This window comes from Nannospalax galili, unplaced genomic scaffold (genome assembly GCF_000622305.1).
Source record: "Nannospalax galili isolate Female #2095 unplaced genomic scaffold, S.galili_v1.0 scaffold31, whole genome shotgun sequence".
In the NCBI taxonomy this organism is placed as follows: Eukaryota; Metazoa; Chordata; class Mammalia; order Rodentia; family Spalacidae; genus Nannospalax; species Nannospalax galili.
In genome coordinates, this window is record NW_008332149.1 from 3,338,537 (window position 1) to 3,364,644 (window position 26,108).

The 26,108-nt window shown below is 43.4% G+C and overlaps 1 protein-coding gene across 1 annotated transcript in view; it reads right to left on the reverse strand.

The window, feature by feature from the left end:
* Positions 1-26,108, reverse strand: part of Plpp4 (phospholipid phosphatase 4) — a 133,419-nt gene that overhangs the window by 60,850 nt on the left and 46,461 nt on the right. Inside the window, exons 3-5 of the mRNA XM_008827293.2 lie at positions 17,435-17,525; positions 12,224-12,287; positions 10,196-10,320 (exon numbers count right to left, since the gene is read on the reverse strand). Of these exons, the coding sequence (XP_008825515.1) occupies positions 10,196-10,320; positions 12,224-12,287; positions 17,435-17,525 (280 nt within the window). The remainder of the gene's footprint in view (positions 1-10,195; positions 10,321-12,223; positions 12,288-17,434; positions 17,526-26,108) is intronic.

Below are 26,108 nucleotides of genomic sequence, written 5' to 3' on the forward strand. Positions count from 1 at the left end.
AAAAGGACAGGTATCTCCTGTACTCTCTATAGCAGGATGAGTCATTTGGGTATACGTCAAGAAGTGGTATACTCGGATCATAGGGTAGATTCATTTTTAGTTGAGAGCCCGCCACATTGATTTCCACAGTGGTGGTGCAAGTTTGCACTCCCACCATGAGTGAATGAGCGTTCCCCTTTCTCCACATCCACACGAGCACCTGGAGTCTTTTGTTCTCTTGATCTCAGCCAGTCTGACTGGGATAAGATGGAATCTTAAAGTGTTTTTTTTTTTCTGCATTTCTCTAATTCCTAAGAATGTTGAGCACTTTTTAAGGTGTTTCTTAGCCATTTTTATTTCTTTTGAGAGCTCTCCGTTGCGGTCTATAGTCCATCTATTTATTGGGTCTTCATTTTCATGTTTTTGTTGAGTTCTTGGCATATTCTGGATATTAATCCTCTGCCAGAGGTATAGCTGGTGAAGATTTTTTCCCACTCAGTGGGTTTCCTCTTCCTTGTTTCTTCTGTTGTACAAAAGCTTTGTAGCTTAATGAGGTCTGACTTATTGTTGACCTTAATGCCTGAGCAATTGATGTCTGATTCTTCTGTTGTACAAAAGCTTTGTAGCTTAATGAGGTCTGACTTATTGTTGACCTTAATGCCTGAGCAATTGATGTCTGATTTAGAAAGTCCTTTCCTATGCCTATGTCTTGGAGAGTGCTGCCTATGTGTTCTTCTAGCAGTTTCAGGTTTTATATCGAGGTCTTTGATCCACTTGGAGCTGGATTTTGTGCAGGGTAAAAGATATGGGTCCAATTTCATTCTTCTACAGGTAGAGATCCAGTTTTGCCAGCACTATTTTTTAAAGATGCAGTCTTTCCTCCATTGTGTGTTCTTGGCACCTTTGTCAAATATCAGGTGGCCGAGATTGCATGTACTCATATTTAAGTCTTTTGTTTTTCATTGATCTGTATGTCTATTTTTGTACCAGTAACATGCTGTTTTATGACTGTATCTCTGTAATATAATCTAAGATCTGGTATGATAATTCCCTCAGCATTGCTCTTTTAGTCCAAGACTGCTTTGGCTATCCTGGGTCTTTTGTGATTCCATATGAATTTAGGATGAGTTTTTTCTAGCTCTGTGACTAATATCTTGGGTATTTTGATTGACATTGATTGAATCTATAGATTGCTTTTGGTAAGATGGTCATTTTCACAATATCATTTCTACCAATCCATGAGCATGGTAGGTCATGTTTGTTGCTGATCTCTTCACAATAGCTAAGAAATGGAAACAGTCCAAATGCCCCTCAACTGATGAATAGATAATGAAAATGTGGTACATTTATATAATGGAGTTCTACTCAGCAGTAAGAAAAGAAATTATCAGGTAAGTGGATGGAACTAGAGACTGTTATACCAAGTGAAGTAACAAACTCAGAAAAGTAATATATTTTCGCCCTCATCTGCAGATCATAGCACCGATCCCTTATATGCGAGTGTATATCCTGATGTTACACTAAGAGCCAAGAAAATGGAAAGGATACATGGAGGTAAAGGAAAAGAAAATCAGAAAGAGAGGGATAGTAGAGGGATAGTAGAAAACAGATGTTACCAGGGAGGAGGTGAGGAAAGTGGGAGTTTTTGACTGGAAGGGGAGGAGGGAGAGACATGCAGGGGGCCATGGGGGGGAGGAAACTCAGGAGACAAGGGGGGGATGGTGAGAGATGGGTGTTCTTGGGGGGAGGGTGGGGATAATGGGGGCACTCGGACTGGGTAGGAAAGAGGGAGGTCAGATCAGGGGAAGAGAGAGCAGAGCTGAATGGATCTTGGGGGGCTAGGGAAGCCAGAGGGAAATGTGTTGCCTCTGAAACCCTCTGAGAAATGTACATACAGTGTCTGAACATTAGTGCATATGTATAGCTGGGGACTGTATGGCAAGGAACACAGTACCAGACAGGAGAGACCTCCCTTCAGTGGAGTTCTTGGTTATCTCCCAGAACTGGAAGATAAGACCTTACTGCTGAAGACAGGACCTACCTCAGACACAGGACTTGGAGCAATGAAGCAGGAACTAACCTGGAAGGCTTCTACCTGAAGTTCCCCTCTCATAGTTCTAGAGGATACTATGCAAGCTGCTAAGGGAGAAAATCTATCAGTGGTTCAACCCAGCCCTAAAATCTAATAGCCTTAATGACTGGCACAGCAATCTGCCTCTTTTGGTGCAGCAGGAGCACTGTCATCTGGGGATTAATCAACAGCTATCTAATTGGATTTAAAGGCCTCTCAATGGGAGTGAGTTTATGAGTAGCACTGTAAACACAGTCAAATACACATGACTGGAGAGGTCACAGGTCCTAGAGGAAACCCTATCTCAGTCATAACTCTAGACAAATGAAATTTCTTACCACATGCTAAATACGAATCCTTATATTTACAAAGTACACTGTACATCACTCATCAAAGAAGCCTCTTTTTTCAAGAGATGGAGGATACTGCAGAATCCCACAACTGTCCAGACAGAGAGAATATATGTCTGAGAGATGCCCAGTCCTAGGTGACATATCTACAGTGGAACCTCTACTCCTAAGGCTTATGGAACATAGCAGAACGGGGGGTGGAGAGAAAATTAGTGCACCCCTCAACTCTCACCAGTGGAGTGTCCTTACACAGTAGAGTGCAATGCAAACAAAAGGCCACAACTGGCCAAATTTTAAAGAATAAGAGACTGCAGAGTGTGTGTTGCTGGATAGGATTTCTATATTAAACCTCACCCACCCATAGTTCAAGGAACATTGTAGAAGGGACAGAAAGACTGTAAGAGCCAGGGCTGGTTCGTGAATATAGGGAAGCAGAGGCTTTCAGGTCACTGGAAGCTTGTCCATGTGAACTTATAGCAACGGTGGCATCGAGTACAGGACCCATGCCAACTCAATCAGACAAGGGCCCAGAGCGGAACGAGGGAAATCAGTGGTAGACTAGCCCTACTGTGGGAACTACTAGAGACTGATTACTACTGGGTGAAGGAGAGCAGACCTTCCTTATGATCTCCAGATAGGCTGGCTAGACTCCAGTGGATGAATTTGCACCAAAGGACATCTGGGTACAAATGCTTGACTGGATAGGACTTAACATGTATGGTGGAATGCATGAGGTCCAGTGGGGGTGGAGGTGGGGGAGGGGCTACGTTTGATTAAGAACTGTTGTATGAAATGTACAAAAGCTCAATTAAAAACTAAGTTAAAAATAAAAGGAAAAGGAAAGTAGGAGCTGGAGAGATGACTCAGTGTTAAGTACACTGACGGCTCTTGAAGAACTGGGTTCAGTTCCCAGCACCCACATGGTGGCTAACAGCCATCTGTAACTCCAGTTCCAGGGGATCCAATGTCTTCTTCTGACCTCTGTGGGCACTGCATGACATGGGTGCACTTACATACATGCAGGTAATATACTCATACACATAAAATGAAAATAAATAAATTTTTTAAAAAAGCAAAAGAAGAAAGTAGAGGGCTCCATGGAGCAATCAGACTGAGAACATGGAGATTAAGCCTTAAAGGTGACTCAAAGAGTACCAAGGCCTTCTGCGCAGGTGCTGGGACTCTGGTCCACACACCCTGCAGGATCTGGGGAGCTTCTAAGGGGATCCTGTTGCTTCAAGGTAAAGGCCAGATGCTAACATGCAGGGCCAACTACTGAACCTGGTTCCCACCCATTCACCCTCAGAGAAACCCAGTGAATGTGCTGTCCAATTAGCTTTATCTATCCAACCTTAAATAAGAACATACAGCTGAGACCACCAGATATTTACAGAAAGCTGCATACAAAGACACACAGGGAAGGCAGGGTGAGACCTGCAAACAGAAAAATACAACAAATGTTAACACTTTGTTCTTTTTCCCAGATACAACAGCAATAACATTAAAAACATTAATTTCTTTGATTTATTTATTTTTATTTTATGTATATGAATGTTTTGGCTGCATGTATGTAAGTGTGCCTATATATGCAATGCCAATAGAAGTCAGAAGAGAGTGTCAGATCTTCTGGAACTGGAGTTATAGATAGTTGTTAGCTGCCATGTGGGTGCTAGGAACCAGATCTGGGTCCTCTGCAAGAGCAGCTGATGCTCTTAACTGCTAAGCCATTTCTTTCCCAATATTAAAGTATTTTTTTGGTCTTTTTGAGACAGGGTTTCCCTCTAGCCTCAGCTGGCCTGGAACTCACTATGTAGACCAGGCTGGCCTTGAACTCACAGAGATCCACCTAAAAAACTAAAATTTGTGAAAATTCTTGGAAATCAAAAATATATAAATTAAAAAGGGCAATTCTATAGACATAATCTTTTAAATCCCAAAGAGATGAATATAAAGGACAAGAAGACAGACAACAGAAAAGATAGCAAAAGGAAGATTGGGCAGCTGCCTAATATGGTTCCAGAGAAGAAATCTGGGGTGCAATAGTGGGAGCAACAGAGCCCCAAATTAAAAAGACGCAAAAGACGCAGAAAACACAGAATCAATACAGAAATTTGTGAAGTTTCAGGTGAATAGAGGTAAAGAAAACTGGTCCTAAGAGGTTCCAGAGAGAGAAAGAATGAATGGGAGGGAGGGGAGGGAGGGGAGGGAGGGAGGAAGGGAGAGAGGAAAAGAAATAAAGAGAGAAAGGGAAGGAGGGATAGAAGAAAGAAGTTGTTTGTTCACTTAGATTTTGGGGTTTTGGGTGTGTGTGTGTAAGAGAGAGTGAGAGAGAGAGAGTGAGAGAGTGTCTTGCATAGCCCAGGCTGGCCTTGAACTCCCTATGTAATATTAGATGACCTTGAACTCCTGCCTCCACATCCTAATTGCTGGGATTTACAGGCAGGCAACACTACACCCAGTTTATGAGGTGCCTGGCGCATGTGAGCTAGGCAACCACTGTACCAACTGAGATATAGCCCAGCCCAAAACAAAGCAAAATGAGCAGCACCATGGACAGCATAAAAAAATCTCAAGAAATGTAACACGTGTACTCTTTTGTGGGTGTTACAAAAGTGCTCTTCTCTCCTGGAGGCTGTGCCTGTCCCCCCTGACTGCCTTTCTAGGCCCCTCAATCCCAGAGCAGGGCATGGCAAAACAGGCCTTGTCCTCAAGGAGGACACGGGCCATGTTTGTCCTTGTCCCCTCCCTGAGTGCTTAGCCCAGGACCTGCTAAACACTAATGGTTCACAAATAGTCAGTTGAATCTCTTACTAGTAAATATACCTTTTATACCTTCTCTGCCATTTAAAAATATATCTCACAAGTAACAACTATTCCATTTCATATAGTACTAGAGTTGTTTTAAAATAAATATCCAGGGCTGGCTTAGTGGCAGAGTACTTGCTTAGTATGGACCCTGGGTACCACCCCACACCATTTCTGAAAAGAAAAGCACGCATGTGTGCATTTTGAATGCCTTGGTCTTGTTTTAGTATTGTCTTTTGTTTGTTTGCTTGGTTGGTTGGGTGTGTGGGTGGGTGGTTGAAGACAGGGTTTGCTATGTAGCCCAGATTCCCCTCAAACCCATGATTCTTCTGTCTCAACTTACTGACTTCTGGAATCATAAGTATCTCATCTTCGTAATGTTTTGTGATATTACTGGCTTTCAGCTTGGGCATCTGCAAAGCAGCTAAGCTTGCTCCACAAAGGGACAGATATTTACAATCCCATGGGTCCTATGTTCCTTTACAACTATTCGGCTCTGTCATCTAAAGTGAAAGCAACCTTAGACAACCTGTAGATGAATGGGCATCTCAGCGTTCTAGTGAAGACAAACTTGCAGAAACGAGCAGTCACTGAAGGTGGCTCCTGTGCAGACAGCTAGCTGCTATGACTTTCCTCAGAGCTGCAAAGAGATTCTTGGTTCCCACCATTTTACAGGACAGATGTTTCGAAACAGCTTGACAGTGTCAGTGATTTGTTCTCTTTTCCCTCTCTTTTACATATCCTGAAAGTTGAATTGACGCCCAATAAAAATTTAGAGCATGTTGTAAGAGACGATTCCAAATACCCTGGCATTCTTTTCCAGCTGCTCTTTATACCCCTAACTTCTCAGAGGCCTGATGGAAACCACTTGCTCCTTGCAGTTATAGTCTCTGCTTTTCCAATCAAGGAAGCTCAGTCTGCTTTGCAGAGGAAATCCCCCAAGAATTCCAGCATGGGACTGTCTTGCTTATTATGTGATCACGCCAGGCTAGAGCTATCGTGCTACTTAAGAGAAATTCAGACCAAGACCTTTTATTTCCAAAATAAACTGATGTCTCTTCTTAAGGCTGAAGGGAAAAAAAGCAGGTGCTCTCCGGGATGATACGAAGACATGGGCTATATTCCAGCCACCAACTATCAGTGAAGATCAGAGCCAGATACCCTTCTCCCTGAACTCTGTCTCAGAAGATCCCTCGGTCCAGATGGTCTCTGCCAGTCACTCAAGGCTAGCCTGGAAAAGTGACTTTTTTAAGGGATAAGGAGTATTTCTAACAAAATGAAGGTCCCCTGAGTTCCTGCCCTCTGAGGAGCAAAATGTCACCCCAGTCATGAGGCTTCTCACTAGAGATAACACAAAATTTAGAACACAGCACTGGTGGGTTTTCTAACTGGATAAGGCAGCTCCCTTCAAGCTGACAATGTCATAAATAGAAAAAGAACACACATAAAAACAACATCATCAAAACCTAGAAGCCAAGTCAGACTCTGTATCTGTCAATGAGCACAAATCTGTATCATTTTAAGGAGCATCTGAGCGTCTGCCAAAAGGCCTGTCTACCCAAGTCCCGTGCCGCCACGTTTACAAAGCAGGCAGCCTGTGAGAAACCCGGCCTTTTGGTGAATGGGGGAGAAAACACATCTAAAACAAACATTTCTGTGAGTCCTAGCCGCTCATCTGAGGGTCCACAGTGCTGCCCACTAAAGCATTCATATGGACTGTTTCCTACCCAAGCTCAAACACAGCAGCAGACACGAACCTGTGATACGGTCCTCTATCATTTGAAAAGTCAGCATTAAAACACTTCTATCTTAGGCAAAGTTTTACTTCACGGTGCTTTTAGTTGTGAAGCCCTTTAAAACTTATCACCAAGTCTTTGGGAGGGCAGATTATAATTTAAGATGTCTCAGTTGGTAAAGTACGTGCTATGTAAGTGAAAATTGAGTTAAGATCCCTACCACCCACATTACAAAAACCTGGGCATGGTAGAGACCCTCTTTAATCCTGATGCTGAGGAGCCAGAGACATGTAAATCCTTGAAGCTCAATAACCAACTGGCCTAGCTGGTTGGTCAGTGAGTTCTAAGTTCAGTGATGACTCTGTCTCAAAACAGAAGGCAGAGAGCCATTGAAGAAGACACCCAATGTCAACTTCTGGTCTCCAAACACAGCAAACGCATGTGCACACCCATGACATATGTGAGCACATATGCATACACATGAAAATGTACACATTTATACACGTACACATGTATACAACACATACACAAGAAACGACAGCAGCAGAAAGAGAGGACATGTAGATTCAAATGCATGAATCAACAAGGCTGTGGATGGGGAGGAGGTTGGAGTACACTGCCCTTGAGTACTATTCCAGATCCCTTGACACAATGCCAGTTGGGGAATCCATAATAAGGATGCAATAACTCAATAGAGTAGGAACCCCTTCAGCTGGCATCTGTACCCCCCAAAACACACTTCATGACTGGAGAAAAGCCAGTTTGGAAGAAAGCATTCCCAGATATATTCATTAATAAATTTAAAAATTATGTGTACATGTGTGTGTCTATGTGTGTGTGTGGGGTTATCCTGTGTGGGGGAGACTGTCCTTGGAGGCCAGAAGAGGGTGTTGGATCCCCTGGAGCTAGAGTTACAGGTGGTTGTGAGATACCCATTGTGGGTGCTGAGACCTGAACTCAGGTCCTCTGGAAGAGCAGCAACCACTCTGAACTGGTCAGCCACGTCTGTATCCCCCAGGATATATGTTCTGACCAAAGCCCAGAAAATCCCTGAGCCCTACAGTCTCAGATATCACCACATCCTAAGGACCTAGTGGGCATTATAGAGCAGCATGTGGTAGCATGCTCACTCCAAAGCCAAAGCCTTTGTACTGACTGCTCAATGTCAGACCTGACTCTCTTTATTCATTCCTTAGGCTGTTGCAACAGGCTATCACGAACTAACACTCATTTCTTCATAGCTCTGGAGATCAGGAGTCTAGCATCTAAAATGAAGACATCAGCAGGGCCATGAGTCCTCCAAAGGCTCTACAGAAGAATGGTGCCTTTGGTCTCCTCCAGTTCTGGTGACTCCAGGCTCTCTTTGCATCCTCTATCCTGCCTGTGTCTTCACTTAGCCTTTCCCGTCTCCATCTCAAACCTCCTCTGCCTGTCTCTTACAGGAACAACTGTCATTGGATTTAGGAACACCATAAATCTAAGATTGTTGTGTTTTGCTTTGGCAATTAAACATTGAGTTTTTTAAAGCAAAAGTGTACGTAAAGAATGATTATTATAGTCAAGCTACTTAACAGCTCCATCTTATGTAGTCACCGTTTGTGTGTGTGTGTGCGCGCACGCGTGCACGTTGAGAACTCCTGAATCATCCTCCTGGAGAATTTCCAATACTTCCAATATTTAAAACAGTATTATTTAAAAAAAACAGTATTATTACCTACAACTGCTTTTCCAAATAAAGTCATATGTATAAGCTCCATGGGACTAGGAACTGGGCTTATTTGGAGGGAACAGCACTCACCCCCACATGATCTTCATTGACGTAGAGAAGAAAATGAGTTTTCCATTTATTTGAATTAATATAGCACATGAATGCTCCATTGTAGTAAATAATTAAGAGGCCTAAGGCACCATTATGTCAGAGGATGCCATCCTCAGACATGTGACTGACCCTGTATGAATCCCACTGTCCTGAGAATAGATCAGCCCCAACCTGGCAGGTCACAGATTGCAGTAAATGCTGGTGATCACTCACTTAAGAGTGCCCCAAATCCCCCATCTCTCATTGACAGACCCTACTCTCCAATAGCTCTGGGGAAAATGCCCACAAGGAGAAACTCTATATTTCCTAATTCAGTCACTGGTAAGGTACATCTCTGGCACAGAATTTAGAAAAAAGAAAAGATTAATATAAGTTTTGCCAAAAGTAAATAATGGTCAGACCTTTAGTGAATCAAGAACGTCACAGCATGGCAAGAGTCTTTCCCCTTCCACGCAGTCAGTCACCTGCAGTAATCCAATTAGCCCAAGAATCATAGTTTCAAGGCAGCCTGCCACTACCTGTGGACTCCCCAGGGCTGTGCTGTTGTCTTATTCGTCTTTAAATCCCCAGAACCAATACCCGGCACCTGAGTCATTCAATAAACACTGATAGAGTGAATGGAAGCTTCAGCTCTGGTAATAAATAACTACAGGGAGAGTTGCTGCTTGAGGTACAGATTCTAAATGCCTTACACTTGAATGGATTAATTAAAACAATGAACCTCCACTTTCTGGCATTGTGGGTACTCCAGAGATGTTAGTGACCATTATTGCACGCTCAGTCTTCACTCCTATTGAGAATGGAGGTATTTCTGTTTCTACTTTACACAGCAGGACACAAGGCTCAGAAAAGTGAAGATAAAGAGCTCAAATCTGGCAGAGCCAGAACTTGTTACAATTCAGACATTTGTGTTCTTTCTGCTGTAGCATAATGCTTATGGTTCATACGTATCTTTGCCGTAAGGCTGATTCCAGCTTAAGCATCTATAGTCAAACTATATATTAGGATGTGTATGAGTGCATACTTCTATACATATCCATTATGTATATGCATATATATGTCTTCTAGATTTGAATACACACAATACATTAAAGGAATATCCTAGACAGAACACTGAATTGAATATCAGGTATCTGGGAACATGGTAAATGCCCTTTGCACTGTCAAGTTCATGAGTCATACTGTCCAGGGTGAGGTATCACATGTTACACTCTCCCAAGTTCATGAAAGCAACACATACAACATTGCATAAAGCCCAGAGCCTTGGCTGCAGGCTCTTATGACTGCCTGGAAACAATATTTTTCCCCAAGTCATCCATCCTACAATGAAGAAAAGTATGCTGTGCTTATCACTCATGTACCAATGCTTCCTCGTCACCTAAACTCCCCCAGAAATAGAGCAAGGGAGCACAGAGTGTCCTAGCCTTAGACTTACAGGAGGAATGGATGCTGGGGAAGCTTTTGCGGCCCTCGGACACCAGGTCAGGGTCACCCGTGCAGTGCATTTCCGAGTTCATCACTCCATCTGGAAAGCAGCGGTAAAAGAAATCGGGGCGAGGTCTACAAAAGACACCATGGACATTTTCAATATAAAATGCCATCACAATGATCCCCAAGCTAACCCCTCCTCCCTACAGCCCCAGCCCTTCTGCAAGCCCCCTCTGCCATCAACACCAGGGTTCCCTCCTAGAGACCTCTGGACACAGCGGTTGAGGGGAAAACTCAGGTTTGGGGCTCAGAAAGTTCTGAGTTGTAATTTTTGCTTGACACATAGTTCTGTAATCATAGAGAGGTCTCAGCCTCTCCAGCCTCCGTTTCTACATCTCTAAAGGGATAAAATCAACGCCAAACCAAAGGTGAGGTCTTGTGCATCAGGTAATGTGATTTACTGGAGGTACTTAAACACCGTGTCAGATGACAGAAGGAACTTCCTGCCTCAATTTATTGCTCTGCCAGTCTGGACCCTGCTCCCCAGGTCTAGCTAGTAGACAATGACTTCCCTCCTTTCTAAGTTTTGGTAGTCAACACCTTTCCTCAAGCAGCAAGTCTCAACCTCACTGAGAGGCTTGGCAATTCAGACACATGGTGTAAAGAGTTCAGTGACCTGGGCTGGCTTATCTGCTGTAGGACATGGGCGAGACAGAGACATCTAGAGCAAAGAGGGGTAGCCCTGGCCTGAAGCCAATCCTTCCATGGCAACCACAGCTAATATCAGTTGATTATTAGATATAGATGCAGCAGTAAGCACTGCACATTCCCTATGTCATGAAGCTCCTTTGAGGGCTTCCAAGGCAGAGCCGGGGGTCCGAAAAGAACACTCCCATGAAGATCACACATAAACAGTAAGTAGCAAACCCAACTGCGAACCCTAAAATTGGATTCTGTGCCTATATACTTCATTCTATATTTGAATGCCCTACTCAGGTGAGAATTCTCACAATGATACGTGCTGGTCCATTAATCTATAATAAGTCAACTAATATTGCTGAATTATGGGTAAGGCTGGCTAATGCTCTAAGCACAGCACCCCCTTTACTATGCATATTGGGTCACAGCTGCCATGCCCTCACCCATACACTGGTCTGCCCAGCTCTAGAGTCAAGGTGAGATGCCTCAATAATCTATCAGACCTGCTATTGTGTGGTCTTTTACAGACTCATCCAGTGTCTCCCCAATGTGGTTGTCTACATACTCAACCAGAACTTCAGAAGGCAAGATCTGAGAATCAGGACTTTATCAGTCCCAAGTTAATGCTAAGCACAGAGATCTAGAGGGACAGCGCAGCGCCAAGCCTTTCATCAACCACATTTTGCGCACCTTCACTTCCCCTTGATGTTTGGCCCAGCCCCCTGTACCATGCCAGTTATCCATAAATGCTGAGATTGTAAACAGGATCTCATTTGTCCAAGGCCAGGAACTAGCAGTCAGGGTTCAAATCAGGTCTTGAATTGAGGCCTTTGGACTTGTAGCCTCTGAAGAGTCTGGCTCTCCAGCAGAGCAGTCAGTAGAGAAGGAAAGACAAATGGAAACTAGAAACCATTTCTCAAAAGCAGTAAGAGAAATATGTCATAAAGGCAGATCTGAAATGCCAACCCATACATCTCACCCCAAAGACAACAAAACATAAGTAATCTTATTAATTTGTTAAAGGCCAAAACTGACCAGTGAATGAGCCTGGCTAAGCCTTAAGACGGCAGTGGTTGGCTCTAGACATGCCAGTGGCAGACCTTGACCACAGGAGAGGATCACCGGTCAGCAAGTGGATGCTTTCTCAGTCTCTCAAAGTAGTGAGTTCACAATTTAAAGGAGAGAAAAGATCCATGCTAAAGACAGAAATCCCAGAAGGGCAACAACTTAAGGGAAAGCCAGAAGCACTCAAATCTGTCCTACCCAGTATCCTCTGGCTATGGTTATAGATGACTGTAGTAATATAAGCCACCATTTATTTCTTTTTGGAACTTACCTTCCCACTATTAATTTAATAGTGTTTGTGCAGACTCCATTCAAAGCAAGAGCCAAGGACACCGCTACAAAATAAAATCAACAGAAAAATAACCAGTTGGATCTCAAATCAAAATAATCACCAGCACTATTATCATCACCACATCACTCTCATTACTATCACCATCATCATCAACATCACCATGTAACCATCACCACTATAACCATCATCCTCATTACCACCACTGTCATCATCACCACCATCATCATCACCACCACTACCATCACTGTCATCACCATCATCACCATTACCACTGTAGCCATCTCCGCTATCATCATCACCATCATCACTGTCATTGATAGTCACCAGCACTACCACCACCAACACCACCACCGTCCTTGTTATCACAATCATTATCATCATTACCACCATCACCATCATCTATAGTGCTACTCAATTTATGACCACGGAGTAGTGAAATAATACCTCAAAAACAGAAGGAAGCTTTGTTGCCGTAGCAAAATATAATTGGGGCAGGACTTTGGAGATTCGGTCATAAAATTCCATATCCCTATGACATGAAATTTATCTTTCCTCTTTGAAATTTTCAGCTTCACAAAGGAGCCCATCCATCATTTTTTTCTTTTTGGCCTGATACAAACAGATTTAATACAACATCATATAGAATTTCTTTTACTGGTATCAAGAAACCAACTTTTTTATTTCCTCCTGGCAAAATCCTTGGACATAATTGTAATCAGAAAGTTGCCAGAATCCTAACTGAAGAACAAGACAGCCTCTCCAGGCCACTATCTCATTGCTGACCCATCACCCGCCAACAGATGTCAATCTGTTATCAAACAAATCATTGTTTCCAAGAATGGGAAGAGTCCAGGAGGTGACTTTTGTCATCTAAACCAGTAAGAACTTCTGGAATGCATTCTTTTAAAATAGAAGGTCAAAAGCCTTGCAAAGGCAATAAAAACCTAGCAATGTTCTGTTGTATCAGCTTGTTAAGTAATAAAGCACGTGAACTACCATTTCCCTTTGGCAAATATTAACTGCTCAATACCAGCTGAGGGGCATTTTCAGGAAGGAACTTCCTCCAGTGATTCACGATCATTAGGGGAGACAAATGTATTGTTCTACACACAGAAAGCTCTGTGACACAGCCAACCTGGTCACCAGATCACACGTGACTGAGATGACAAAACTACTGCTTTTAACAAGTTGTAAGAAACAAAGAACAGGGAGAGTTGGAGTGGACATTTTTGCCAAAGGGAAATTAAACACCTGAATGGGGATGGGGAGTGATTGGCTACGTGTGAATGTGGTGGCAAAAGAAGGGTTGATCCTGTTGGAGGGCTGAGCAGGAATCAAACCTGCACAGCTGCCATCAAAACTCCAGGCATCAACTGGAGTGCATAAACCAGGGCTGAGAGAATGGGAAAGTCGGGAAGAGCCAGTGATTGCATTTTACACACATAGACCTCCATGCCTGACATGCCAGCTTCCTCTCTCATGAGCTCAGAGCATGGTCCAGAGGCTTGTTTTGCAGAAGAGAAAAACTTTCTGGGATATCTTGTCTGTATTTTCTCCCAAAGTTCTGACAAGGGACAGACTGTGAGACAGTACAGAGATGGCGGCAGTGGTCTTTTCCTTGTTAGGGTTGGCCTTGCTGAGTCTTCATTGCTCTCCTAGGAGCATGGCCTCCATACAGATAAACTGAGAGCAAGCATCACTGGTTGTCTCCCTTTGCCCCACATAAATCTTAGTGAACTTCATACACAGCTCCATCAAACCAGAGCACAATATACTCCCCCATCCTTGGAGCTGAGTGAGCTTATAACAGAGCAATCTTTCCAGAACTTTGAGGTAAGTGAGCTAGAAAATGTGTGCCTGTAATCTGACCACCAACCGCCAGCAAATGCACTGTCTGATTCAAATACCTGGAAGAGATAGAGAAGTACCAGACACTGGAGCAGTGGTGTTTAGTGTGGGAATCATTTCTACATTCTGGGAGTACAAGGAACTGATTAATATTTTCATCTGAATGACACAATTCTCGGGAGATGGGCGCAGAGACCTCTCACAAGGTGCCCACTCTAATCTTCCCCATTCTTTAGAGAGAAGCCTGGGCTCAGATCAGATGCTTGATGAGAGGACACACAGGAAAATGTATGGCCCCCAAACAGGGGTGCTTGATGATTATAAAGAGCCCCATGGGTCTAGCTCCTAGGATGTTTTTACAGCGTCCCACAGCATCATAAATTTGATTGATGGATCAGAATCACAAACCAGACTATCTGATAAAGAAATTCAAAGTACTCTGTCCTACGGGTTGGCTTCCCAGGGGCGGGTATTGAGGGTACTACTGGTTGTGAGCATTCCAGAGGAATAGAGGGCTTTTGTTCTTCTGAAGTTGTAGAAAGCTCCCCACATCAGTCTTTTCCTAACAGGATTCTGCACATACAGACCTGACTGCTCTGCAGCCTGAATGCCAGAGGCTGCATGGGACAAATGCCACTGCTCTTGCCCATATGCAACAGAGGGGAACACTTGAGGCTCAGGTATGGGGTAAAACTCTTCCAAAGACACCCAAGTAAAGAATGGATCCAAGAACTAAACTCCCTTCCCCAAGGGAGTTCTGAACTCCAGAAAATATTAGAAAATACCTAGTTCACTGTCCTTGGTGTTTAAAGGTCAGCATCCCCTCAAAGTCTTCCTGAAAACAGTGATTATTTGAAAACTGTGAAAAATGCTGGCTCTCCATCATGTTTATAGGGCAGGTACTCATTTATTTAGGCAAACAGAGCATCCAATAATTCCTTTTTAGTTAATGTATAGGAGGCAGAGTATGGTGTTCAATTTTGAAATGTCACCCTGAAGGAGATTTAGCTGAGACTGAAAATGTCTAGAGAAGGTAACCAGGAGTTGCTTACAGCTGTCACAGGAGCACAGCTCCGAAGTTAGATGTAAATTATAACCACAGCCCTGAATAGCTATTCTTACCCATTGTCATTTATCTTGGGTCTCTATGCCAGGGAGCAAATACAATACAGTCTGAAACAAAGGGATTCCCAAACCAACTGAGCAGGTTCTCAGCAGGATGCTCCAGGGACAGCAGTGACATCCATCTAAACACTGCCATGCCACAGGAGCCAGGCACAGGAGAGTACCCAAGCCCCCTTGGAGACACTTAGCATTCTGCTATCCCAACTGAAGAGACCAAGGCCATATGACTAAACTCCCAGTATACAGGTGAGGAACCTGGGGCATACATCTGGCCAGAGGGAGAGTAATATTAGGCTGGACAGGTTCTCATGACTTTGTTACCAGCCTGAAGAAATGAACTGAGTCAGGGAAATGAATCTAGGGAGTTGGGACCAAGAAATACAGTGAAAGTAGGACATGGATACCAGCGTGGAACAGTCAGGTGTGTGGGGAGAAGTCACCACCACTGTGAACCCATGTCTCATGGAAAGCAAAGGTCTGGGTCAGAAGAAACAAAGTCCAGGCAGGAGAGGAGAGAGGGAAGGGGGAGAGGGAGGACATATTTCAGACAGAGCTGATCATGCTGCTGTGCTGAACTCTCCTCTTCTTGGAGTCTAAAGACTGCTTATTTAGCTTTGTGGTTAAAGCCCCTATTTATTTGAGCTACACTGAAAGGGAAACAATGTTTTTTTTTTCAACTAGACAGAGCTAACTAAAGCTTGGTTATATAAAACCAGACTCACTGTTCTTCATTCCCTAAACACATGCTCTGCCTCATACTCACCCCCTCACCAAGAAAAGGGAAGGTCATATTATGCTACACCTTCATTGCTCCAAAGCGCAATAGTTAACAGATCCCTTACTGAGAACCTTGTTTGTCCTAGACTTACCACCTCACTGGATGGTAAGTTCCTGGAATATACCAAACACAAACTTGGAAGGTGAAGGTATGGGTAACTTATGTAAAATGTCAAAAATCAATCTAATTTAGTTTTTTACAGGCTCAAACAACTGGAGATTTGGGGGCTAGAGAGATGGCTTGCTGGTTAAAAGCACTTATTGCCCTTTCAGATGACCCAGGTTCAGTTCCCACATGGTCTTAACTCCAGTTCCAGAAGAGTCAATGCCCTCTTCTTGCCTCTACAGGTACCAAGCACACAGGTGGTCTACTTATATACATGCAGGCAAAACACTCATACACATAAAATAAAAATGTTTTAATCAAAAAAGAAGCTTCAGACACAGATTAAATTACCATGGTTGCTAAAATAGCCTAGTAAGATTGGCTTTTCCTTGTGTGTGTGTGTGTGCACACGGATGCACGTGCTTGTAGGCCAGTGTACAACCTCAGGTGTCAGTCCTCAGGTGCTATGCACCATGTTTTTTGAGACAGTGTCTCTCATTGACCCGGGCTGGCTAAATAGGCTAAGCTGACCAACCAGAAAGCCCTAGAGATCTGCCTGTCTCCACCTCTCCAGAGCTGGATCCCAAGCTTGTGCCACCATGCCCAGAGGTTTATGCGGGTGCTGAGGGATTAAACTCAAGTCTTCATGCTTTCACAGCAAGCACTTTACTCACTGAATCATCTCCCCACACCAGGATTCGCTTAACCTGTCATTTACTCGGCATTTGATTCATATGTGGACCAGAAAAAACTCAATCCTAAAATGTCAAAATCTCATCACATGCAGACATACCTCAGATTGGGGAGAATTTATAGCAATGGTGTTACACACAATGGGAAACACTAGTGCACTGTTTACATAATAGCAGCTGTTTACTTGCTCGAGAGTCCTCAGACTGAAGGTGATTTATGGTACTTTCCAATTTCTATTTTATTTTATATAAGCTTTTGTTCATTTTTCTTCCAGCCAATGTTGATTTTTAAATTGCTCATGATTTGGGTACATTAGTCATCAATGTAAGAGTGGAGAGTCAGCTCTTGCCTTTGAAAAGGGCTGCCCTGCCTTCATGCTGGGCATTTAGGACTTCTGAGGAGACGCCAGGACAGTCTTCAGCACCGCGGACAGCGACACCCCCCTTTGCCCCGGCCCTATGAGATCTCTGAAAAGCCTTCACGGCACATTCATTCATTACTTTTTAAACTTGTCTTGTTTTTTCCAGAGTTTAGTTTTGACCAAAGGAAAAAATAAGTTGGTTGTAAATGAGATTTTCTCAGATGTGGTTATCTAATTAAGTTCCTTCCCAACCCTAAAGAAAGAACCGTGAATACTCTACCTAAGAAGGCTTCCTTGATTTCAGTCTTGTCCGTTCGCCGGATAATTTTCACCACACAAATAACAGCCAAAGGTGTGAGGAAAGAAATCGCCTGGAAGAAGTAACAAATAACCCCTCATGAGGACACAGGTTTGTTTCACACAGGCTGATTCATAATTAGTCCCCTTAATTTCAACTTGCTAGTCAAATGACCTTGCTGAGCTGACCTCAAAGAAAGGATAATTTGTCTATACGAAGAGAAGACATATACTTGGGGGATGAGAAGTCTGACTGAAGGTTATAAATTGATTTGTAATTGCTGGGAGCCACATCTAAAGTGGGAGCTTTTTAAACAGTCAAGAACAGTGTATAATTATGACAGTTCATCAGTACCAGTTAACACCCCCTGGCATTCTCTTCTACAGGAGAACTATTGACCACCCATCCCCACCTCTCTAGAAACATGAAAGGTGGGTCTTCTTGCTGACAGCCAATCAATTCATTTCCTTTTGGTGCTCCCTTGTTGAATATCCATTTATTTTGTTCATGTTAGAAAATAATTATGCCCACTATGAGGCAATGCCTGTGCTGGGAGCCTCTTAAGTGCCATGACGGCCCTGAGACTATCTTCTCTAAGCACATACTATAAGTGATGGGCCTGGGGACACACAGCTTGTGAGTAGAAAGGCCAGTCTTCAGAGACCAGTTTTCTGCCTCCCTTGTGGGGTATCTAACCTAGCCTTCCATAATTAATAAGTTCTTTTTTAAAGTATTGCTACCAAGAAAAGGGTATTTTTTTTTTATCTTTTTGATACAGGGTCTTCCGGTAGCCCCAGCTGTCCTGGAACTCACTACGTAGACCAGGCTGGCCTTGAACTCACAGAGATCCACACCTGCCTCTGCCTCCCCAGTGCTGGGATTAAAGGTGTGCACCACCATGCCCGGCAGAAAGGGTATTTATTTACTTCCTCATGACTAACTTGTCAAGATAACAGTACCAGAAGGGACTGTACACCCCACAAATCAGTAGTGATGTTGAAGGGTATGTGGTCACTATGATCAGTGCTGTTAACACTTAGGAAATATTCAACTGTACTCAAAGGAGAGGTTACTTTTTGGACAGAGAATTGGTGATGGTACAAAGGCCTGGATTCACCCAAATGACTACAGCCTTTCGAAGCAGCCTCTTCACATGACAATCAAATAGCTCTGGGGACGCTTCTTCGGTCTCTTTTTGGAGACAGCCATGAGACACAAGAAAATCTACATACTTTCCATCATGCTTTTGTAACCATGAGTGGTAATGGGTTTGATGATGCCCCCTTATCAGCTATGTGACATGGGATGTTTGGAAGTCAACCGTGCCCATTAGGTTTCATCAACTTAACACAAACTAGAATCATCCTGTAAGAGGGAACCTCAATTGAGGAATTTCATTCATCAGATTGGCCCACGGACATGACTGTGGGGAATTTTCTTGATTTCTAATTGATGTAGGAAGGCCTAGCCAACTGTAGGCCATGCCATCCCTGGGCAGGTGGTCCTGGGTTATATAAGAAAGCAAGATGAGTATAGATCAGAGACACAAGCCAGTAAACAGCATTCTTCTACAGTTAATGCTTCAGTTTCTGCTTCCAGGTTCCTGCTTTGTGTCACATCCCTGAATTCCCTCTGTTAGACTGTGACATGAAAGTATAGGTCAAATAAACCATCTCCTTCCACAAGTTGATTTTGTTCATGGTGTTTTATCACAGAAACAGGAAATCAAATAGAACATCAACTGAGTAAGTCTTGTCACATGAAGGGCACACAGAAGCATGTGGCACAAAAGACTGGTCAAGAGGGATTTCAGAGCAGGAAGTTGTTGGCCCAAGCACAGGATAGCATATTAAGTGAGAAATGTGCAGGCTCACAGCCCAGGTATGAGGGCTGGGGGAGTCACTAGAGGCCTGATGGCCACTGTAGGCATTGTTCCCTGACACAGCTTTCCTGTTCCCAATTAGATCTCTCCCCACTCCACCTCCAACAAAATAAGCCTTCATTAACCCACTCTGTAATTTTCCTAGGTAGATGCCATTTAGGATCCTTTCTATAACCACCGATCAACTGCTTTCTGAGCCAGTACTAAGCACCCAGGAAGGCCCACTGCTCCTCACCTCAAGAGCCCCTCCTGTAAAGGGCTGCAGTCATCTGACAGAGGGCCCAGCCCCACCTCTAAACAGAAGCACCATGGGCTGCTGTGGGGTGCGACCTCTCCCCTCTTCTAACAACACTGCAGGCTCCACTCTCATTTCTTCTCCCTGGCCATGTATCCATCATATCTTTGGGAAGCATGGAGCCCAATTCAGAACAAAGACATATTTATATTTACCACCTCTTTGTCTGTTGCCCACTGTTTCAACTTATCCCAAAAGGAATGTAACACATCCTCAAACTACAGCAATACAGAGTACCAGGATCCTGTCCCTGGACATAAGCGATTAAAGAGTGCTCCACCTGAACACACCTGTTCTAAGTAGTGAGCATCTCTGGGTACAGGCTACAAACAAGAGAGAACAGAAGTTTCCAGGCAGCTTGCCAAGAGAGCAAATGACTAATGTCTCCAACTAGGTCCTTACCTTACATGAAGACCAGTGAATCCCACAAAGGAAGTGCCCTCAACGTTCCTGCTCCACTCAGAAAGAGGATCAGCCTCAGAGGTGATGAAAGGCATTGTACTGTCCCAGATATGTCTAGGAAAGGTCAAAATTTGGAGCAGTTTGCCCTTGGTTACCCACCTGAACTTCATGGTAAAACTCTATTGCTAAGGACATACATGCAAAAACTGTAGAACGAGCAGAGAAATCAAGCTGAAGTGTGGACTCCAAAGCCTCATCACTGCTGTTTAGCTTTCATAGTCCTAGAAGGTGCTATGCAAGCTAAAGAGAAAATCAAGCATGAACCTTACCCAGTTGTGAATTCTGTGAGCTACAACAGCTGGTCTGGAATATATGCCCAATCGTGTCACAAATATTACAGGAGTAACTAACTACTTTCTAATTGGATTCAAGGTTTTTTTCATAGGATGGAGCCCATGCCTGACATTGATATCAGGCCTAGGCACCAGAGGTGGACAGGTCATAGGCCACAGGGGAGAACCTAATACCAGTTTCCTACCAAATAGTTATGGTATTAAACTGATTCCTAATGACTTATGGTTATACCCATAGATTAATGCATCTCTCAACTTTCAGCAGAGATGACTCCTTACACAGATGGTGATTAACACAGAACCACAACTGGCCAACATATAGAGAATAAGAGACTGAAGTGTGGTCACTGAATAGGACACCTATATCAAACATCTGCCTCCAGAATCTCAGGGGTCATTGCAGAAGAGGGGTCGGAAAGATTGCAAGAGCCATAGGAGGTGGGTGACCACAAGGAAAAAGAGTTTTCCAGACAGCTGGGAAGCTTCTCATATAAACTCATAGCAATGCTGAGAGCATAGACAATTCTCACTTAAGCTCAAGCGAGACAAAATCCCAGCATACACGTGGGGAAGTGGGCAAGAAACCCCAAACCCATCTGAGGAACCACTGGAAACTAATGGCTGCTGGGAAGGGGAGATTCAGTCTCATTTAAGGGCGAGACTCTTGCTAGGTTGACAGGCTCTGGTGGGTGAACCCACACCAAAGGGAATTTGGGGACACGAATCTATCAGCCACATATATAGGAATATTTGTGTGTGTGTGTGTGTGTGTGTGTGTGTGTGTGTGTGTGTGTGTATTTAGTGGGGGATTAAAAAGGGGGATAAAGATACACCGGAGATCTAAATATGATCAAAATATATTGTATGAAATTTGCAAAAAATTAAAAATAAATATAATTATTTTAAAAATTGAAGCACCCAGTCTAGGGTGGGGGTGATATAACCATATCAGGGGAATTTAGAAGAGAAGAGATAAAAAGCAGAGTAGCCTGATTCCACCCCATTATCCAGGGAAGACAGTGCCATCAAAGTTCACTCCTCCCACAGCACAGAAGGACAAAATGTCTACATCTCCCGCACCTAACAGAAAGGTAGGCTGCAAAGTGATTATAAAGATGACTTCAGCACACAGACACCTGGAAAAGGCCTCACTTGGGTAAACAATGGCATCCTGTTACCAAGAAAGAGCTGTCAAAGAGTTTAAAAGAGCCTACAAATTAAACTGTCCATCACCAGCCAAGTTCGTCGTCTCCCAAAACTGACTAGTTCCTGTCTTCCTTAAAGACATCCTATCCCAGAATAGGAAACCCTCCCATCAAATCATGACAATGACAGCAAGATTCTAAGAGAGGAAATCTGGTGTACCGTGGGCCAGAACAAGAAAGAAAGACAACTGTCTCCTTAAAAGACAAGGGGGAAAAAAAATAGGAAAATCTCTCTTCATTCTCTTCTTGAGTCTAGCCTGTTCTTCAAAGGTTTTTCTGTGATGCCAAACAGTCCAGTTTATATTCATAGTTGTACCTCTGCCAAAAAAGAAACCACATCTTATTCAATTCCGTACCCCACTGCCTAGCCCTGGGCTTGACGCACAACAGATACTTCATCACTGTCTGTGGTACTGAGTAGTAATAATAATCCATTCATCTGAAGCTGTCCACCATCTGGGTCCATCCCTGCTTCCTCTGCTCCTTCACTCAAAAGATGCCTGCAAAACAAATTCCTATTCCCTGGGCTCACCAGGGCCATGCTCTCCTGCTTCTGGGCCTTCATACATCTGCTTTCTTGTGTGTGGCACGTTAGCAGCACATTTCCAAACCTTAGCCAATTCCCCAAAGTGACATCATAGAATAATGGTCTCGGGCCAAGCAAGGTCCAATGTCCTTGGAGAGCCTGATCTACCCAAAGACAGTTTTAAGACCTTGAACAGATTGTTGGGTTTTTTTTTAATCCTAAAATTATTGAGTTAATTATTGAGTCAGATCCTCAAGGATCCTGAGAAGTACTAACTGAGGTGTTGCTTGTTTTGAGATGAGTACGGGCACTATCCTCAAGAAACACTGGGTGCTGTAGCAGCTCATGATGATGATGGTGATAATGTCACCATCATAGATAGATGATAATGACGAAGGTGGATGCTCCCTAGAGGTTTGCCTATCTCCTCTGACCTTCCCAGGTTTTATTTTATATCAGAGCACCATCTCCCTCAGAATCCCACAGGATCCCTGAGTATGCCCCATGCCTGATTTACCCTCCCATTCTCTACAACCATTATAGTCTCACTTACCCACAGCATGAGCTTTGGAAGTATGCCCTGAATGTACAACATGACATTAACAGGAAGTGTAGTAAGCAAAACCCAGAACGAAGTGGCATGCCGTATACCAATAAGCAGGTGTTTTAAGCATGCTCTGACAAACTCCATATACTCAGTAAAGAACCATGACGTCTTTTGAGTTAACAACACAGTCTTCCATCACAGGGCTGACTGCTTGGAAATGCTCAGTAGGACTCATTGCATCAGAAAACAACCCTCACTCTGTGTCTCTGGTCAACAGGGACACAGGAGAAACAAACTCTTGGTATCAAATATTTCTACCAAACCCGGACCCATCATGTGCACTGAGGGAGCCACAGTCTGATAAAATGTGAGTTAGGATTTTTCCGAGGAGGCTATCACCACTTACTATGCACTTGACCCAATCACTAAACATTTAGTCTATTGATTTTCTGGCTACATTTGTCCAAGGAATCTTCTCTTTAGATAGATTAGATAATAGATTAGATAGATGATAGATGAGATTAGATAGATGATTGATAGATGAGGTGAGAGAGGTGAGAGAGGAGAGAGTTAGAGAGAGTTAGAGTTAGAGAGTTAGAGAGTTAGAGAGAGAGATTAGATTAGATAGATAAGATAGACTAGATAGATTGGACAGACAGACAGACAAGAGGGGGCACACAAGGGGGGGCACATGTACACTTGTGACTCAGGAACACTAATTATCCAATAAAGACAAATCTAGGTCCATACCACCTGTCTACAAAAACATTTTGGTTAGGAAGTCAGAAAATTCACCTTTAAATTAAAACATTCCAACCCACACAAAATAGAGCCAGGATTATTTTATGTATTAAATAATGAAATGTGGGCTGATTAGGTGGATCAGCACTTAAAGGAACCTTCTGACAAGACTGATGACCTCAGTCCTACCTCTGGGACCCACATAAAAGGAGAGAACCAACTCCCAGCCCCCTCAAGTTGCCCTGATTTCCACAGATGAGCTATGGTGCGCGCGCGCGCGTACACACACACACACACACACACACACACACACACACTCTGAATGAAATTTGAACTTCCAGGAGAAACTGAGCTGTTTTAGCTATCAGTGAGACTACGTGTTCCATTTAACATCCTTCTACAAACACTAAAAGACTTTAGAGGATCAAAAGCTGCCAAATGATAGCTATTAAACTCTTAATAAAAACTAGGAGAACAAATCTAATTTATAGAATGACAAGTATTTTCCGTCTTCATGTCACACTATTATAAATGGAGTTCTCCTTGTGTTATTACAGAACTGCACTGAGTCTTGTGACTGAAGGCATGAGATTCATCAACTGCTATTAACAAAGTGAAAGGTTGAGCTTGTTTCATTAGGAAATCAGCTAGTGAGTCAGTATGAGGAGCTGAATACCCTTCTATTCTCTGAGAATGAAGTGCTGAATGGCCTTTTTACGTCTCATCCCTAGCACAGGCCAATATGCAAATTGCTCCATCCCATTTATGTCTGTAGCTAGAATATTTGTGGGATCTGTATCTAGTCTTCTAAACAATGTATTCTTCAAAAATCTAGGCCAGAGCCACAAATTTCTCACAATATCCCATATAAATATTCATCTCCAAATTTTATTTTATAGCACGTGCAGTGTAGAATCCTGGGAAGAGTGAGTCTGAGTGATAAACAGATGCTTCCCCTAAGAGCTGTGAAGTCATTAACCACATATTGGTTCCTTCATATCTAGGATTTATAGAAGATTTGAGTTAGAGCAGAATTGGGAAAAGATCTTATTATAATACTTGATTATTTGTTATACCTTACTGCCAACCACCCTTAATATTTCAATTTCCCTAAGATATACAGAAATCTAGCTTATTTTCCAGCAGAAAAGTAATCATTTAAAAAAAAACTGTAATAACACCTGAGTGCTCACGTGGTATTGCAGGCATTTTGGAATTTGCAGATACAAAGATCTTTCCAACCATCATTAGTTAACAAGCTTTCCTCCACAAAACCAGAGGGATTTCTCTCAAATAGCCCCATGTGCATTGTAAATGTTCTGGAACAGTCACCTCAGTTCCCAGAAGCACAGATACCATGGCAGATCAACAGGCATTGTGTTCTAGTCACCAGGCTGCTATCTAAACAGTCATGCTGTTTGCTAAGGTGGGAGGGCACACATATTTCCTCTGCTATAGAACAGCTCGCCGACAGGGTTCTGGGGGTGGCTGGGCACCAGCAGGAGGCTCCAGAAAAACTCTGCTCCCAACCTCCGGGGCAGTGGACAGCCGAGTCCCAGAGCTGGCTACCTGAATCAGGCACAGGTGCTCACTAGCTGTGTGACCTGAGGAAAGTTCCCTCATCTCTCTAGGAGACACTTCAGACCCTGCAAGCTGAAGACAATAATGAAATCTTCTTCCCTGAGATGGGGTGGAACCAAACTAGATAACCTATCTGTCCTTATGGAGTAATTGCCATGGGGGGAGGTAAGGAAGGAGGGAGGAAGAGGCAAAAATAACCCCAATATGCCCATCAGGTACATGGGTGTTTACTTATTTATTCTAGAAGACAGACACAGACAACGTCTGAGGGATATGACACAGAACAGTCTTTCTTCCATTTGGGTACATGGTGTGCATGCGTATGTGAGTCCTGTTGGTCTGTGTGGGAAGGATAGAGGTTGTAGTCCAATGTCTTCTTCAATGGCTGTCCACCTTATCCCAATATGCCCATCAGGTACATGGGTGTTTACTTATTTATTCTAGAAGACAGACACAGACAACGTCTGAGGGATATGACACAGAACAGTCTTTCTTCCATTTGGGTACATGGTGTGCATGCGTATGTGAGTCCTGTTGGTCTGTGTGGGAAGGATAGAGGTTGTAGTCCAATGTCTTCTTCAATGGCTGTCCACCTTATATATTGAGGCAGTGAGTCTCTCACTTGAACCCAGAGCTCATCAATTCAACTAGTCTACCTAGCCAGCTTGCTCTGGGGGTCCCTTGTTTCTGCCTCCATGTGTTGGGATTACAGACCCGCCACCACACCCACTCTGAATTTATATGGGTTCTGACGATCTACCTCTGGTTAGTCCTCAAACTTGGGTGGCAAATGCTTTACCTGCTGAGCCATTATCTCCAGCCTACTACAAGGTAGTCTTATCAGTGGTCAACAACTGACAAGCCCAAAACAAACAAGTGGTCAGCAGAGCTATCTATGGTGTTTGAGTTTGGAAAACTTCAGGTTATCCTGAAAGGAGAAGGGACAGGATAGTCACATCATTGATTTCTAGTCTGTTGGTACTATAATGTCAATATATACTTATCTGTATATGTCAGATAAGCCAGTCCCTTCTCTTCCCAAAGTGTTGGGTAATTGCAATGTCTCGGGTGACCAGTCAGTGTCCACTATGATCTGGAATCAAGTTTTAATTAGATGGACTGCT